Here is an 18,119-nt window from a genome sequence, read left to right on the forward strand (position 1 = left end):
TTGAATACTAACATGGACTTAGAAGATGGCTGTTTCAAAGTAACATGCTAATATTAGGGGGATCATGGTCATGGTCATAGTCATAACTGGTATTTTACAAAGAAATTGCTATGGCCTGAAAACAAAGTGGTATATAAAAGTAATGAAAGTGACACTATAGCTCTGATCATCTATTTCCAAACTGAATTAGAAGTAACTTTGTTATAATACAAAAAAAAAAGGGTAGATTTTATAAATTGCTAAAAACTGTCTTTACAAATGCTATTAAACAAAACAAAACAGTTAATTCATCTCATAAACATTTCTTGGGCAGGGACTGCATGCCTAGCAATGTGTGAGGTACAGAGGCAGTGACAAGAACTAAGACAGTTGTGGTCCCTCCTTCAAGGAGCTGTCTAATGGGTGACAAGGATGGGCAAACTGGAAATCACAACACAGTGTGACAAATGCCAGGGCGCAGAGGACTCCCAGGAAGGTAATCTCACCTGGATTTCCTAGAGGAAGTGATGTCTGAGGTGATCTAGAAAGATGACTGGGCAAGGGAGAAGAAGAACGAAAGCGTCCAGGTGGACAACTAACCTGTGCAGGCTCAGGAAGAGCACAGAGGTTTCCAAATTGTCCAAAGAAAGTTGGGAAGGACAGTTAGAGCTGAGGCTGAAGAGGGAATGAGAAATACACCACACAGGGCTCTGAGGGTCATGTTATGGGTTTTGTAACCAAAGGATAACAAGAGGCTGAAATCAGGGGAGAGAAAATAACTCATTTGTATTGTAGAAAGCTCAATCTAGATGGAGGATAGATTGAGAGGAAGAAGGACACCGGAAGGAAAGTAGAGAGACCAGTTGCGATGCTACTGAAGGATACCAGGCAAGAGGTGATGGCGTGAACCAGAGTAGGGCAGTGAGGATATACAATAGTACAAAGATTCTAGAGATAGTGAGGAGGTGGAACTGACAAAACTTGACCAGTAGTTAGCCATAGTCAGAGAGAGGTGGGGGAAAGAAGTTAAAGATCATGCCCAGGTTACAAGGTATATGGAGCTGACACTTACTGAAACACTGAACACAAGATGAAGGGCAGGTTGGGAGATAGGACTCGGACAAAGAAAATTAGTTCAGTGTTGGAGATGGTGTCTTTGAAGGAATAAGAAGAGAAGGGGTCCCAGGAGGGAACCAACTGAGAAGAACACCAGTATTTAAGCAAAAGGAAGAAAAGAAGACCACATGAGACTGAAAAGCCACAGCTATAGAGGCAGGAAGGAAACCAGAAGAGCACTGTGTAATGTAAGCCACTGAACAGGTGGTCAACAGTGCAAGACTGGCAACAAGTCCAGAATCATAAGGAACCAATAATGCATCCACTGGATTTCAGGGGCAGGGAGGTCACAGCTCCCTTGGGGAAGCAGTTTCAGTGGAATGGTGGGCACTGAAGCCAGACTTTGGGTTGAGAGGTGAGTGTAAGAGAGGTTGTTTATGTTTTCTCTTTTCTTTTTAAAATAAGATAGACTTGAGTATGTTTGCATGCCAAAAGAAAAAAAAAAAAACACTGAGAGAGAAATGCTGAGAGAGGAAGGTAATCCTCAGAGGAAGTGGGAGAGACGGGGGAAGAGTGGGAGAAAAATGACTGCAGTAGAGTTAAGGTCTGGTGGTAGAAAGTTTGTATTTCAACACATCTTCCTATTTTTTATTTTATTTTATTTTTTTAAGATGGAATTTCATTCTTTGTTGCCCAGGCTGCAGTGCAGTGGCACAATCTCAGCTCACTGCAATTGCCACCTCCCGGGTTCAAGTGATACTTCTGTCTCAGCCTCCCCAGTAGCTGAGAGTACAGGCACCTGCCACAACGCCAGGCTAATTTTTTTGTTTTCAGTAGAGAAGGGGTTTCGCCAGGCTGGTCTCCAATTCCTGACCTCCGGTGATCCGCTGCCTTGGCCTCCCAAAGTGGTGGGATTACAGGTGTGAGCTACCGCGCCTGGCCTCTTCTTCTTATTTGCTATTTACTAAGTAACTGACATAGTGAGAATAAGCTGAACGTAATGCCACTCATGCAAAGTCAAGAAACAGGTCTTTACGCAAAACAAAATGGAGCTGAACTCTGTAGGCAAGAAGGTACTCTCTAGAACTCTTCACTCATTCCTTCTGAACTGAGTTACCCTGAAAGTTTTAAATATTTTGGACAAATGCATATAAATGTTCCCTTAGTCTTGCTCTAGCCTAGCTCACCATTTCCTATGCCTAAATGTGCATTATTATATGCTATAGGCCCCAGACTAGATATTTTTCACTAAGCCTGAGAATGGGTAGATTTAGGGAATTTTTGAAAGGCAATTTTGACTATGAGATTGATTTCATTTTATATATGAGAAAAGTGAGAGTCAAGGAAATTTAAAAATATAGATAAGACTAGTTAATTTGTATTTGCTGAACATTTATTTACTGAGCATCTGTTTTTCCCCCTTCCTCTCCAGGTTGAGTCAATAAGCATGTATTTTAAGCTCAGTCAGCACTCTGAAATTAGAAAAAGGGCATAAGAAAGTCTCTGCCCTTGAAGAGCATGCACTGTGGTCAGAGAGACAAGATCCATAAGGAAAATGGAAATTAAATTGAATAGAAAAGGTGGAGTCATATTATGAACAGGTCAGCTTGCCAGGCTAAGTGAAAGCCTGAGAACAAAAGCCAGTGCTTTTGTTTTCCTAGTGACAGGCTTCAATTTATACCCTTACCCCCTTATTTTATAAAACACCTTGGATTATACAGAGGAAATACATTTGCCCCAGTATTCTCACAATAAATATCTCTGTTCTCTTGCTGCATCATATATAGTTTTGTAAGTGACCTTAAATCCTTTTCTAAACAAGGAAGGCAGAAAGAATCACACAGGGTATTTATAACGCAAGGGTAAAACCATATTACTTAAGATGGTATGAATGATTTTGAAGATAGGATTAAGCTTTTTAATGAAATTCCTAAGGGGACATTGTTCAATTTGATATAAAAATGTGCTCACTATAATAAAACAAAGCACCATAATTAAAAATTAAGCATACCATGTAGTGTGTAAAGAATACTGGGGAGGGAGTTAGAAGAGCTCAGTGCTCATTTAGCCGAGCCACTAACTAACCAGCTATGTAACTCTGGATAAGTCACCTGTGAAATGAAGGGATTGACTCACACAATAATGTGGTTAGTGTAAATGTGCAATGACATTTTAAATTTTATTTAATTTTTTTATCAGTTGAAGCGTAAATAGCCAATGTGGCCAGTGGCCATCCCAGTGGACAGCACAGAAAAGTCTATATAATCTATAATATAACAATTTATGCCAAAACATTTAAGTCTAAAGGTAGGCAATTTTCAGAAAGCAAAATTAATATATACTAGAGGAAAATGACAGATTAAATAACAAAGTTACTTAGTCACCTTAAATGAGAGGATAAATTTAAAACTCTTTCAGTGGCTTATTTTGTATCTCTGCCTCCTGTACCTGCCTGAAACATTGCTTTCCTTCTTTTCCCCCACATTGAGCAAGTATTTACACAGTTTCAAGTACTGCATTGATAAGTCATAGAGATATACTGGTCTTAGGTTCTTGGGGCTAATGTCAAAGCCTAACATGCTGAGGAAACAAGAGAGACCCTAACCTCCCTTGTCTCTATCCAGGGGCAGAACAAACTTCTCCTGCTCAAGGGCCTATTCTTTAATCAGAAACAACCAAAGCAATGAAGAGTGAAACAAGTGGCTTATTGTTTACCGAGGATCTAAGTAGATAAGCGTTCCATGGTACCCTTGGGTGTGGGTGTATATTCTTGTCTTCCACCCTCCTTTTTTTTTTTTTTAATTAGAAGAAGAAGAGACTGCTTTAATGGGGTTAATTTCTAGTTTCCATGCAGCTGTAGAATAGAGATGTTTAAAAATCTACCTTCTACCTTAAAACACGACTTGAACAGGGAAGGAGGAAGAGGGCAGGCAAGATGGATATTTTTAACTTCTTTACCCTTGAGTGTGAGCCTCAGGTATGCTATATGATTCTTGCTTAAATTCAATGAATTAAATCTTTAAAAAAAAAATCTTCAAATTGTCTTTAATTTTTAAAAACTGCATATTTTATAGGTAAAATATTATCTTCTTTACCTTAAAAGCCCCATGAGACAAAAAATCTTAGAACTATTGTGACTGTATCCCCATGACAAATGAAATTTCTATTACATAGTAGGTGCTTAGTATTTTTCAGATAAATAAATGAGCTCTGTAATTCAATTTAATACATATTTGTGGATGACTATTATGTATCTTATTGTTTAATTTTCTAAAGCCCTCTTAAATAAAAAAATTTCCCCCTTTGGTATACCTTGAAAAGTACTTACCTGGAGAATGTTTGCTGGATGCAGTCAAAGCTGCCCTGAGGGTTGTCTTTGCCCACATTTGACAAATAAAAGTTAAAGTTATGAACTTCATTGAGGGGATCATTTTTGGGAATTTTGACAAGCTAAAATGGAGGGAAAAGAGAGAAATGCCTCAAATTATAAATTTGCCATAGAAAAGTCTTATAACTGAATTACTGGTTTTTCTAGTGAAAATCATTTCTAAGCCCTTTTGATACATCACAGCATTTAAATGACCAAACAATTCAAGGAACCTGGCAAACATGCCTATAACTCATCACATTCTTATTTCCATTTTCTACCTTTAAGTATCGGTAATCACTTATGCTCAATAGTTTCTATTAGTTTATAAGAGGAAGCCTTTTCATTTCAAAGTAGCAAATGGTTACAGTTCATATGAAAGAGTTACTAGTGAATTTGTAAAAAGCTCTTCCTCTTTTGATCTATACAAGCTTTGTCTTTGGCTTATATGACCACCTGCTAAGTGGCTTTTACATATTGAAGCAATCTCTGAGACAGAGTCCATATCTAAATCTTTGGCTCTCTTAATAAAAAAACACATTTCATTTTAATTCTTGCTTCTTGGAGTAGTATTTTTGAACAAGAGTAACAGCATAAGGTTAATGCCATAATTACATTCACAGGTAAAAACTGCTGCCCTAAGATTCCAGTATTCATTCTCATGTTTACAGAAACAGGTTCTGCAGCCTACGGAGATGATTCTGGAGGTCCCTCCCAGGCTGATACCCAGGCAACACTGTGGAACAGGCAGATGTATTTTCTATACTCTTGTTCAAGGTCTGGCTTCCCTGCTAGATGGGAAGTCCCAGGAGCAGAAGGACAGAGTTGTTAAAGACCACTGAGGTCTTGCATCGGCCACATTTCCTGGTACATAGCAGGAGCTCAAGAAAGGTGTGTACAGTTGGAATCTTCTGTTTTCAACTGCTTCACTCTTCCTAGTGTCTGAAACCTTTCCTCCCTTGGGTCTGCATGGTGTTAGGTGATAATTAAGAAAAAGGATTAGTTGGCAAGAATGTAAAATATGACTTACCAAACTTCAGCTCCCAAGCACACAGTCTTAGTAATTTAGCAGACAAGCAGGGAAGGGAAAAGTGTTTTAGAACCCTCATTCTCCAAAAAATCTGTCCTTCCCATTATAAGATGACCCAGAGCTAACTCACTGCTTAGTGTGTGGGTGTATGTGCACACACATTCATGAATGTGCTAGTGAGTACAAGCATACATGATCCCTACCCTTGCTCTGTCCTGCAAGACACCCTGTAATCTCTGACTAACTCAATCTAAAAGTCTCCCAAGCCTTGACCTACAGGAAAGAACTGCAGCCACCAACTCCTGCCTTCCCTTCCTCCCAACCATGGAAAAGAGTTAAAAAGAAAAAAAAAAAAANAAAAAAAAAAAAAAAAACAAAAAACAAAGGTAAGAAGGAAGAGACAATTTGTAGTATCTGGCACATAGTAGACATATAATACATATTTGTTGAAGGAATAAATGAATAAGAAGAAATAAGTCAAAGAAAAATGTCTTTTCAAAGGAGATTCAGCCGGCTTGTGTAGAACTTTAAAAGGTCAAATTTCACCAAAGATACAATAGGTTAGATAATACTCTATAGAGCCCCCGGCATCCATGAATTTAAACTATCTTTGACTCCCTATTTTAAATTAGATCCAACTCCTGGCACAAGTTTCTGTGTTTTTATCTATTCTATAATACCTTTTAAGAGCCCTAACATTACTCTTCAATTCCCAAAACTTTCCCAGTTCTAAAGTACTGTAACTTTGTGAACAAGTCTTAATTTACTCTGTAGGTAGGTACTCATCAGGCTGTCTTATTGGGTGTAAACACTCAGCACCTAGTCAGCACACACATATTGGGGACTTCTTAATCCTATAGCAGTAGAGGCGAGCACAGGCCAAAGGAATGCTTGCATCAGGCACAAGAGAACATAAGTCTACCTGTATACTGGTGTAACAGTATTCACTAATGTCTGCTTTTGTTTTTCTGGGAAGAGCAGGGTTCTGCTGACAGAGAGGGATATGCAATATGGAGGAGGTAGATAGGTAAGAAAGATGTGGACACCTGAATGAAATCCCCTCCATAGGCGTAACTCATTTAACTTCCATCCATCTTCTCCCCTAACCCTTCGTCTAGATCTGCAGAACCTGGCTGGAGAAATTTTTAAAGTAGTCTCTTCTCCACGTGATATCTAGTCTTCCTATGAGCCTCCAGCTTCAGTTTAGATCTAAAGTTTTCCCTAGTGCATAGCTCAGGTTTGGGAATATTGCAGTACTTCCATACCCATCAGAGAATGGAAGACCACCCCATCTGGGAGACTCTAAATTGCATTTTTAAAAGGTAGAATTGTACAGTTTTTCTCCCCCTATTTTTCAGGCGTGATTAGAGTCCGTACTGAAATTCTGCAAATGTGCAATATTCTTTTAGTGTAAACTTTTAACTTATAGTCTGGAGTCCTTTAGTTCAAATGTCCACTAAACAGAAGGTTACAGAAAGCTCTTAACAAATCTTTGTTAATTAAATGTAGCTTTTTCCTTTTTCATCCTCCAAACCACACAATCCTAACTTCTTAAGTAACATTTATGCTTTTTAAGGTAAAAGAATTATCCTTCTATGCATTTTTTCTCTTAAAGCATCATAGTCTGGCCTGATGAGGGACACAGAAGACTTTCATATTCTTGTTTTTTTAAAAGTCTCTTCAGTAGAAAAAAAGCTGCAGATTTTAAGAATATAATAATGACCAGAATAGAAAGAATCAGCTTAAAAAGATACAAAGTTTTTAAAAAATCATAATCCATCCTATGTACTTACCAAAGTGTTTTGAAACTTGTGTTACACATAGATTAACAGTGGTTCTTAACAAGGGGCGATTTTGTCCCCCAGAGGACATTTGGTCTGGGAGGGTGCTAATGGAATGCAGTGGGAGGCTTGAGATACTGCCAAACACCCTACAGTGCACAGGACATCCCCTCCAATTACACAGTACAAAATGGCAAAAGAACCAAGGCTGAGAAACTTTGGATTAGAAATAGAAATAGGTCAGTCCCTTAGAAAAGAAGTCACAGGCTGGGTGTGGTGACTCACACCTGTTATCCCAGCACTTTGGGAGGCTGAGATGGGAGGATAACTTGAGCCTGGGAGTTTGAGACCAGCTCGGGCAACACAGTGAGACCCCATCTCTATAAAAATAAAAAAGTGAAAAAGAAAAGAAAAAATAAAAGTCAGAATTCTGACTTCATTGGTTTCTGAAAGTCAATAATAAGTGGAGAAAAATGGCATCTTTAAAGAAATATAAATACCCATTTTATTTCAAATGAAAGCAGCCATTTTAAGTTTACTTATTCCAGTTTTATAACTCCTGAGAATCTTTTATCAGTGTGATATCCCAATCAGGAGAAACTGAAAAGCAAAGATAAGCAGCACACATGGGCCATATTTAAAGAATATTTAGCTATAGAGAGAATGTGAAGATTAAGTTCCTACTGCAAATAAACTTCTGCAAATTCTTCTAAGTATCACAAGTCCAGCAAATAAACAAATGGCTTAATGGGCATTATTTAAAAATATTTTTATTGGAATACCTACTCTGGTTATCATTTTTTTTAAAGGTCTTAAACCTCTGACAATAACAAGTAGAAAAAGCTAGTATAGTTTTCAGCTTAGAAAAAATAGAGAGTAACTTATCTGCAGAGTGCTTTTAATCCCTACCATTTTTCCTTGTTCTTACCATATGCCACACACGCTGATAAAAGATTCTCAGGCTGCTAAAGATCAGTAACGAACCACTCTGTCCTCACCTCTGATAGCAGAACTTCTCAACAATCTCTCTGACCCACTTGTACCACTATGAGTATATTTGAGCAGCATGCAGATAAGGCAGAGGCAGGCATCAGGGCAAATAGTGTTCACTTTAGGACCAATGGGTGACTCCTGATGCATGTCATGGGTTTTTTTCCAGTTGTGGAGCTGAAGTGGAGCTTAGAGGTTAGAGAATAAAGGGACATGGAGCCCAGGCCAATCAGAGTTCTACATTACCTTTTCTTGGTGGTTTCAGAGCAATAGCAATAGCAATGCAGATGGTATGGTCTGAGCTAATCTCAAGCTTTTCAAGAGCAGGATGTTTTCAGGTAAATTTTATATCCTTAAAATTTCAAACGGGTCTGTAGATTTAGTGCATCTAATTTCTTGAAAATGTATTTATTAGATACAAACTTAATTGTATCAATGTCCAAGTATACTTTTAAGAATGAAACGGGTATACAAGGTATAAGGTAGCACATATGTTTATGGCTGGTAAGGCCATGTAACAATTTAGCCACTGGACAGGAAAGCAGGAGACTTGATAGAAAGAGGAGGTGATATATGACAATTAGGGCAGGTTGTTGAGAGGGAAGCTTTAGAACTAATCTATGGTAACTTCAGAGTAGACCAGAACCTGTGGGACTGTTGAAGGCCAGAGCTAGGGTGGGTCTGAGACCTTTCTGAGCTACAGCCATTCAGACAGCTAGAGTTTCAGAGGAACGTGTGGTTATGCATCACTCCCCTCTGATATACAGGAGCCTATTCCATAGTGTATCTAGACAGCTCTTTCTTCCAAAATGGTTTTGAAGCACTTTCATAAAAACTACCCTTCAGGTTCATGAAATATGAGGAGGAGGAAGTGAAAATGTACTGACTGCTATTGGTAAACCTAGGGTCAGCTTTTGAGGACTGAGATAACCACCACAGGAAATAAGTTCTGAGGTGTGATTTTGAAACAATATTGGAAGACCATTCCTTTGTGAGACAGAAACTTCTCGATTTGAATTATAATATTTTAAGCTTTTCCTACAGGTCAGTTTGGAATAACTTTTTATTTAGGAACTCATGATCTTGAATTTTTAGCTAAAGTCCTTAAGAATATTATTTAAAAAGTATTAAAAGGCTGTGATTATGAACAGTTTCTTATTCAAGATGAAGAACATAAAAATATACCACCATGTCTCAGCAACTGGAAAAGCAGATTTTAATTTTCATTCCAAAAATGAAAGACTGAAAATCAAAGGCTTAGGACCACAATCCACAACCCTCCTCCCAACCTCCTGTCTGAATTCGATAAAAAGCTACAAAGAAAAAGTTTCAGGAAACTTTCAGACATTTATAATTAGCATAAACACTGTATACCAAGGTGTGTAAGTCAAAACGTCTAATTACTTTAAGATACAAGCTCAGGCATGTGGCAACAGAATACTGTCTGAAAGGTCATTTCAACATCAAGTCACGGATGTTCTATTTACATAAGGATCTAGGGCAGAAGAACAATGTGCACACTGCTCCAGCTTTCTCATATGTGCATGCTAACATCTGCTGAAAAGCTGTTGGTACCTTTACTGCAGGTTTCCTGTCCTTGAGTCAAACCCTTTCTATTCAATATTGGATTGAGGTATATATTATATTAAAAATAGAACCAGCAAGGGTTTTCTTCATTTATTTAAGTGTTTTGTTCTTTTGTGGGATTACAAATCATTCAAACTTAGAGTTCTTCTTTGAAAGATACCTTTTCTGATAAGGTGATTGTAAACACTTAATGAAATACTCATGAACCAGCAGTACCATGGTTTGATATGACAATTCCTGGTGTTAAAGTGAACTCCTATAGCTGAGAGAGCCAAGATCATCTATAATTTCCTTTTTATAGATTAGGGACAATGAGGCTTAGTGATTTGTTCAAATTAGAGCCATATTTATGTTGACAATCCCTGTATTCCACACCCCATTACCCTGCTCCATGGGACTAACATATTATGTTTATAGTCTTTCTCTCTCCATTAGAATATAAACTGTGCAAGGACAGAGGCTTTTGTCTGTTGAGTTCCCTGAACAGATTGTCAGCACCTCAAATGATGTGTGGCACAAAGTAGTCACTTGATGCATATTTGTTAAATGAAAATGTGGATTAATGCCTGAGCATTAAGGCATTAATGCTAAGGCCTAGAACTGAAGTGTTTGTTTTCTTTCCACCAGCATTTCCAAAGCATGCTGAAAAGTTTCCTCATTTGAAAGGGGGTTCTATCCTCAAATAAATTCAGGAAATGCCAAGTTAAACCAAATAATTTTCTTTGCTGTGAGTCCTTTCATACTGAATAGTAGTTTCCCAATTTGTATGGCCTCAGAACCCACCTCCCCTCCAGCATCCCAGGAAGCCAGTCCATCTCTTAATTTTATCTCACATCTATTATATAGGCTGTAAATATTAGCTTAGATATAGATAAACTTACTGCAACCTTTAAGCATTAGAATTCTCTGTTGTTCTCAAATTCTTTCCAGACTTTTGATTCTGTGATTTCCTAAAAATCTAGAAAATATACTTTAAGCTAGAGAAATACATTTGCACATACTATTCAGGTTCCTCAGTTTAGGGACAGAATAATCGAGAATCAGAACAGAAAACAGAAACCTCAACCTGAAAGCCACATGTGCTATTTTTCAAACTAGACCTGCTGTTATAACTTTAGGCCCAACATTATGGGTTGAGGGGAGAAAAAAGAAAAAAGCCTCTCAGATCAGCTTAGATGTGCAAGCCAATGCTGGACGGTGGGGTAGTAGGAAAGGGAGGGTAGCCTTCATTGGCAATAGAAAAAGTTAAGTATTAGACAAATCAGTAACAGCTAAATATTCTTACTGAGAGGGAAGGGCAGGGGGTAGAGAGGATCCAACACATATTAGAACCATCTAAAATTTCCATATGATAGATATTTTAATGAGGAGAGCAGTGCAAAATGCCAAATTTTTCTAGCGCAAAGAGAAATATTGGCAGTTATCCCTAAAATTCAGGTCATATAGCAATTAACGTAAATAATTCAGGGAAAAAGAAGTCCATTTATTTCCTTGCATTCTTCCTCTTTTGCAAGATGTATATTAAAGCAATGAAAAAGTAAAGTGGAATAGCTTTCACTATTATTTTTCATATAGTTCCCCTGGATCCCATATTAAAATTTCTCAAATAGTTCTAGATTAAAGAGTAGAGTAGCCTAATACTCAGGTTTCCTAATTCTGTTATTTCTGTAGGATATAGTCTTACTAGAAAAGTCATTCCTGAGAACTACATTCTCATCCCTAATGTATTCTTTTAAATTTATGACCATTTTGGAGAAAACATCATTGATAGCAACATTTCAAAACCAATTTTAATTACAAATACACAATAACATCCATTAAAGTAAAGTAGTAATTTTTAAAAATCATATACACCCAATACACTCAGTGCTATATAACTGAAACTGCAAAAAAACTGCTTTGAGTAATTTTTGGCCCTCTAAAAATATGGCTTCTCTATTAATATGAACTAGCCTTCTAAACGTTAGTGTGTCTGATGACATGGATTAATTGATTCTTTCATTAAATTTTTATTCCATTTAATTCATTAATTCACATATTAGCTGAGTGCTACTGTGCTAGGCATTGTTTAGGTTTCTATGACATAGGAATGAATAAAACTGACAAAGATTCCTTCCATTGTGGCACATATGTATAAAAGTCCAGGAACAAGTAATGATGCCTAGGACCAGAAGACAAGGAGAAATAGATGGATTTGGGGTGTATTTTGCAGGTACATGCAGCAGCTTTCCTAGACATATTAAATATAAGAAATAAAAGCAAGTAATCAAGTATAACTCCAAAGTATTTTGCCTGGAACAATGGAATTGCTTCAGTATATGTGTGTGGGTACATACATATAGACCAAAAAAAAAGAAATATATATATATATATGTATATATATACACATATATATATACACACACACACACACATAGTATTTTTTGAACCTTGTGATAATAAGCACCTTAATGTAACTGAATCCATTAACTGGTTAAGTGTACTTCTTATTTTTAAATACCGTACAATTGACCAACGTTGGTTTCGCCAGCTACAAAGGTGCTTCAAAGGGAGTTTTGTTATGATTCATTTTTTTAGCTTCGTGACTAAAAATTATTTAGAAGAAACCAGGTGTCTGAGTGAGTGTTGTTTGGTAGTTGGTTATTTCCAGGAAAAAAGGGGTGATGACAGTTATTGGCAGGGGAAAGATGGAAATAGCAGATACTAAAGATATTGCATCAAGGAAAAGGTATACAGACTATGGAGGATGAGAGAACAGAAAACTTATTTAAAAATGAATGCAAAATTGAACTAAGTGCCAAAGTGGTTTTGGAATAGAAGTGAGACAGCCATTGAGAAAATCTAAGTAGTTTCTTCAAAATAAAGTCATGGCTAGGCTAAGCCACAAGATCTTCTTTGGTGGCAAAAACTAAAACCTGCCATTGAGTTCAGCAACTTACCATAAAGCTGCATTTATTTTTGTTTTATTAACCAGTCCCTTCCTAAATTTAAATATACAAAGCTGATATAAACTAAATTATCAACTTGTTCCTAAATCTCTCCACCCTCCCACATTACCCGGTTAATAAACCACCATTCATTTAGTACTGAGATTACTGGCATCCTGATGAGTCAAATTTGACTCCTCTCTCTCACACTACTCCATACCCTTCAACATCCACATAATCATAAGACTTACTGCTTTTTCCTTCTGAAATATTTCTTAAATGTATATTTTTTCTATCCTCTGTTTTGGGTCAATATTACCTTTTGCTTGGACAACTTTGCTTTCAGCCTCTACTTCTGAACCCTTCTCAATTCCATCACCTAATCATTCAGCTGCCATCCTCTAATCATTCAGTTTTTATCAACAACTATTCTTATAAAATGTCAACATGACTATGTCAGTCTCAAGGTCATTTATTTCTACATGATTTCCTACTACTTAGTAGTAGGCGTAAGCTTCTTAAGTAGTATACATAAGGTTCCTTGTCAGCAGTTTTGCTACTAAACCAGTTTAACTGGGCCTCATCTCCACCTTGTATTTCATGTTCCAACAGCAATACTGTGCTTGCTGGGTGCCGGAACACGCTACTCTGTGTCCCCACTTCTTGTCTTAGCTCATGCTAACTTATTAGTGAGATTCAGCTTAGGAGTCTTTCCCTCAGGGAGCCTTTGCTTTCCCAGTGAGGTACGTTTAGAAGCCTCCTTTCTGAGTTCCCACGGTCCCCTCTAGGTGTTCATCACTATTGCTGCCTTCACTATACTGTATGCTAAGTATTTATTTATGTGTCTTTCTCTCTCACCAGACTGTGAGTTCATGGTCTTACCCACATATATATATATATATATATATATATATATATATATATATATATATATATTTGAAACACACACACACACATATATATATGTGTGTATATATATATATATATATATATATATATATATATATATATATATATTTGAAACACAGTAGATATCTAATAAATATTTGTTAGATTTATCTGAAGAAACTTAGAACTAAATTCACTCAGAAGGTACCTTATGCCAGGGATACTAAAAAATTATAAATGGATTTGAAATAGATGACTTAAGAATCTGTTGAGAACCAGGGTTCCCCAGAGAAGGCAAAAATAAACAACAAGATGAAAAGAAAGGAAAAAAAAAAAAAAAAACCCATACAGCTGCCTGCTGTGTGGTACAAATGTCAGGATGAGAAACTTTCTAAACTCTCTTGTGCTATGTTTAGCCCTAAAACCTAGGCCAAGTGGCTTCCTGGGTTTGTGGGACTTAAGTTCATATTCTACATTTTTCTTCTTTAAAGAGTATCTTCATGTTTATTAAAACACTCACAGAATACTCTGGCTTCATGAAGTTCCATTTGAAAATATGACCCAACCTCTTTTAAACCATTTTGTATTTTAAATAATTTAGAATTTAACCATACTAAATAATTCTAAATTTAGTAATTCTTCTGGTCAAGTAGGAAGCAGAATTTTGTTTCAAAAAATGGTTTCTCAGAAACAAAGCTCAAACCTGAATTCTACAAGGAAAAAAAATCTTAAATATGAATGGCAACTTCCAATTCATTGCCAATTTCCTTTCCTTATACCCTGGACCCTTGAGCAACATTCTTTTGCATGATGCCAGGAGGAACTGCTGGCACATATAAGCGGGCTTAGAATTCGTGCCTGCAGTCAGCAGCAGTTGTGTAAATCTAGGGGAGAGACTGGTATTTGACACATGCAAGTCTTCAAGGTTAACAGAAGTCTCAAAAAGCCCAGGCCCTAGATTTTGCAAAACACATGGTTTCACCCCAACTAATCAATGTCACCAAGAAAATGTGTAAGTTCAATAAGACAAACAAGAGTTAAGTCTGAAAAATTTTTCCATATAGATTTAGAAGTATATTTAGCTCTTAATTCTGTTTTCAACTTCAATTGTTTTTGAGCCTTTTCTTTGGGTAAAGTTACAGAATGCTTTTTTCAAAATAAAAATAAATCTTATGGGGACACGCAACATGTATTACAAACAGACTCAGAAATGCTCCGGTTAAGGAAGGAATGATGAGAGACTGGAATTGCTGAGGCAGCCACTGTGGTAAGACCACTGTGGTAAGTTCTTCCTGGGGACCAAAGGCACAAGACTAGTCTATGCTAAGGAAGGAGAAGCAGCAACAAGACACACAATATTTGGGGGACATCATTTTAATTAAATTGTAGTCATATCTTAAATGAATATTACAAAAGGGTATGTGTAAAAATATGCACCTTTATGTGCCATTTTTTAAATGAGAATTGGTGTCAACTATTTGGAAGATACCGAAGATAGGAAATGGTGTCCCGCTGTCTTGCTCTTTCTCCTTTTGGACCACATCTAGGATGCTAGACCATTGGCTCTGCAGCAAAATGTCCGGTTTCCAACTCTGGCTCCAGAATCTACCAACTGTGGTACCTTGGGCAAATACTTAACCTCAGTAATCCCCAGTTTCCATACTTGTAAATGTAGATAATGATATTACCCACCTCATATGACTGATGTGAAGTTTAGAGATAACCCATCTAAGGTACTTGGCACAAGGCCTGGCACACAGTAAATGCCAAAAAATGTTTGTTTTGATAATACAAAGACTATGTTGGGGAGCTCCCCACTCCAATTTTGACCTGTTTGACTTCAACACATGCATGCCTTCCTTAGAATACTGAGGTGTTTGATTTTTAAAGTAATTTCTGGTAACAAGCTCTTCGGATAATCAAAAGCTGACTAAACTCATTCTGAATCCTTATAATTTAGAAAAATAAGGGGCTACACGTCTTCTGGGTCAAAGCTTAAGTGTTAGTGTAAATGGAAGTCAAATAAACTATCTGGAAAAATAAAGAAACAAATAATGAAAACCACTAGCAATATTTCCAACTGTCTCAAACTCAAAATACAGAAAGATAAGGTATGAGAATGAATCAGCTGAAACAGGTGTCTACAGAAGGCTGAAAAATTACAGATGCCTGTTGCTCCTCTAGAAGGGTAGCAAAACACTGCTTCACAAGTGCCCTATCAAAAAAAAAAAAAAAAAAAAAATGCTGCTTTCAGATTCCCGGAGAGTTCCAGATCTAGCTGCAGCACAACAAAGAAAGAAAATAGAATTAAGTGTCCTCATGGGAACCACAACTTTGACTCTAACGCATTCAATCTTCATAAATACAAACAATATTTTAAAATTTGTGAGGATATTTTTTTGTATCAAAGCTATAGGTGGCCCTAAAAATGAACCAAACATATAGTATTTTAATTTTTATAAATCTCTTTCCAAACATCTACTCTGAAAATACATTCCTGAGGCAGAGTCTGGTTTACTCCATAAAATTTATTTGTATTCAGTTTTCGTAAGTCAAATTTGTTTGTTAATTTTCTTCAAGCCTATAAAGGAAATAAAACTATTTCTAATTTCACATGTATAAAGCTATTGATATACACAACACATCAAGAGCTAAATTAGAGACTACAGTTCTGATTTCTAAGAGATTGGCATGTCTGATGTAAATAAGAGGGCCTGTAAGATTTCTTAGACTAATTTATAATTGCAAGAAATATAGGACTGAAAAGACTTCTAAGGATGGTATGGTTAGGCTATTGGCAAAGCCATTAAACCTATGCCTTCACAAAGAGAAAGAGACACTTTGGCAAAGAAAGGGCAAAGGTTTACATACGGGCAGTTAAAGCAATTACTATATTTGAATAACTAAACAAAACTTTTGCTTGATTATCTTTCAGATAGTTATTTAATTCTGCTATGAGGTAGAACCACACACCACAGAGTCCCTCTAAAACAATGAGGCAAAACATTTTAACCTCTGGCCAATAAAGCATTGCCTTATTTAAAAAAAAAAAAGAGAGAGATCCATACCACTAGGCTTTGTGAGATGTTTGCAATGTTCTTTTAAAGAAGACAGGCATCTAAAGATGAAGGTAGAAATTCAAAAGGACTAAATTATTATGACCACAAACAATGGTAAAGAAAAATGTCAAAATAGCAAAATACAGTATGTAAAAAGTTATATAAGTAGTATAATTATTTTTAAAAGTTAGAGAAATAGAGTAAGTTTGTCAAAGGGAGTCCATGAACTACTAAAATAAAAACTCTTCCCACCATATTGGGAGAAAACATGAATAATATAAAGAAATAAAAAACTCAAAGCTACTCCTTCTAGCAATACCAGATGGAGACAACAAGACACTGGACATTACTTCACACTATCTTAAAACATTGCAATATTTTACTCATGTCAAAATACAATCAAACAAATCACACTGTCAAACAGTTTTTAAATATTATCAAATGATTAATTTTGAAATTCAAAAAACATGTGTCCAATACTGGCCAAGGAAAACCCCTCGTGACTGGCACTTTTGAACAGCTGTGGCAATATAACGCAGCAGCAGCTTTCTGGGGGTGGGGATGGGGATGGAATGAGTGATTTAGAGACAGTTATTGAAAACTTAAAAGTATTCTGACCTAGTAAATGCCATATCTAAGAATCTATCCTGAAGAAATAAAGATAGCAATAATAATTTATTCACATGGAATTTAATCATACCATTATTGTTATACAGAAACTATACATGTAATAGGAGAATGGCTAAATAATAGTGCATCCTAAAACGAAATGTTAGGTAGCTATTTAAAAGTGACTTGTACTATTTAATAACATAGGAAAATGCTCATGATACATGCTAAGTGAAAAAAGCAGAATATAAAAAAAGCAACAAACACACTGAGACTGCAATTTTAAAAATGAATGTGTGAGCAAGAAGAGAAGACTAGAAAAAAATTGAATAAAACTGTTTTTCACTACTAGGGACCCCTTTGTTATTCATCTTTATTCTTGTGTNTATACACTTTTAAAATGTTCATTCACTTTGTTTCTCAACCAGAAAAACAATAAAGGGTACATAAAAATAATAACTGCATTTTAGGTTATCGCTGATACTGGCCCTTCATGACTCAGTTACCTTAAATATTCTTGAAAGAAGTTAGAGTTGTTTTTTTAAATATAGAATCAGAAATTATGAAGCAAAAGACTTTATCCAAAATTAATCCTGGACTCATTATTCTATTCTTCAAACTTTCTGAAAGAACAAAACATTATCTTCCTTTAAAAACAAAACTAAGTATTAAGTATCCCTAATAAAGTTTTCCATTATAGCCAAATACAGAACTTTCAAACAGGTGTGGAAATATAAACTATTCAGTGAAAATGGAATACCCTCAAATACCTTTCTTCCTAATCTGAAGACTGACTTATAAACTACCAACATGACTAGATTAAGGAAAAACTAAAAAGCATTCACA

The 18,119-nt window shown here is 36.3% G+C and overlaps 1 protein-coding gene across 1 annotated transcript in view; it reads right to left on the reverse strand.

The window, feature by feature from the left end:
* Positions 1-18,119, reverse strand: part of ELL2 (elongation factor for RNA polymerase II 2) — a 76,181-nt gene that overhangs the window by 30,168 nt on the left and 27,894 nt on the right. Inside the window, exon 3 of the mRNA XM_017508861.2 lies at positions 4,364-4,485. Within this exon, the coding sequence (XP_017364350.1) occupies positions 4,364-4,485 (122 nt within the window). The remainder of the gene's footprint in view (positions 1-4,363; positions 4,486-18,119) is intronic.

This window comes from Cebus imitator, unplaced genomic scaffold (assembly GCF_001604975.1).
Source record: "Cebus imitator isolate Cc_AM_T3 unplaced genomic scaffold, Cebus_imitator-1.0 Scaffold403, whole genome shotgun sequence".
Lineage (NCBI taxonomy): Eukaryota > Metazoa > Chordata > Mammalia > Primates > Cebidae > Cebus > Cebus imitator.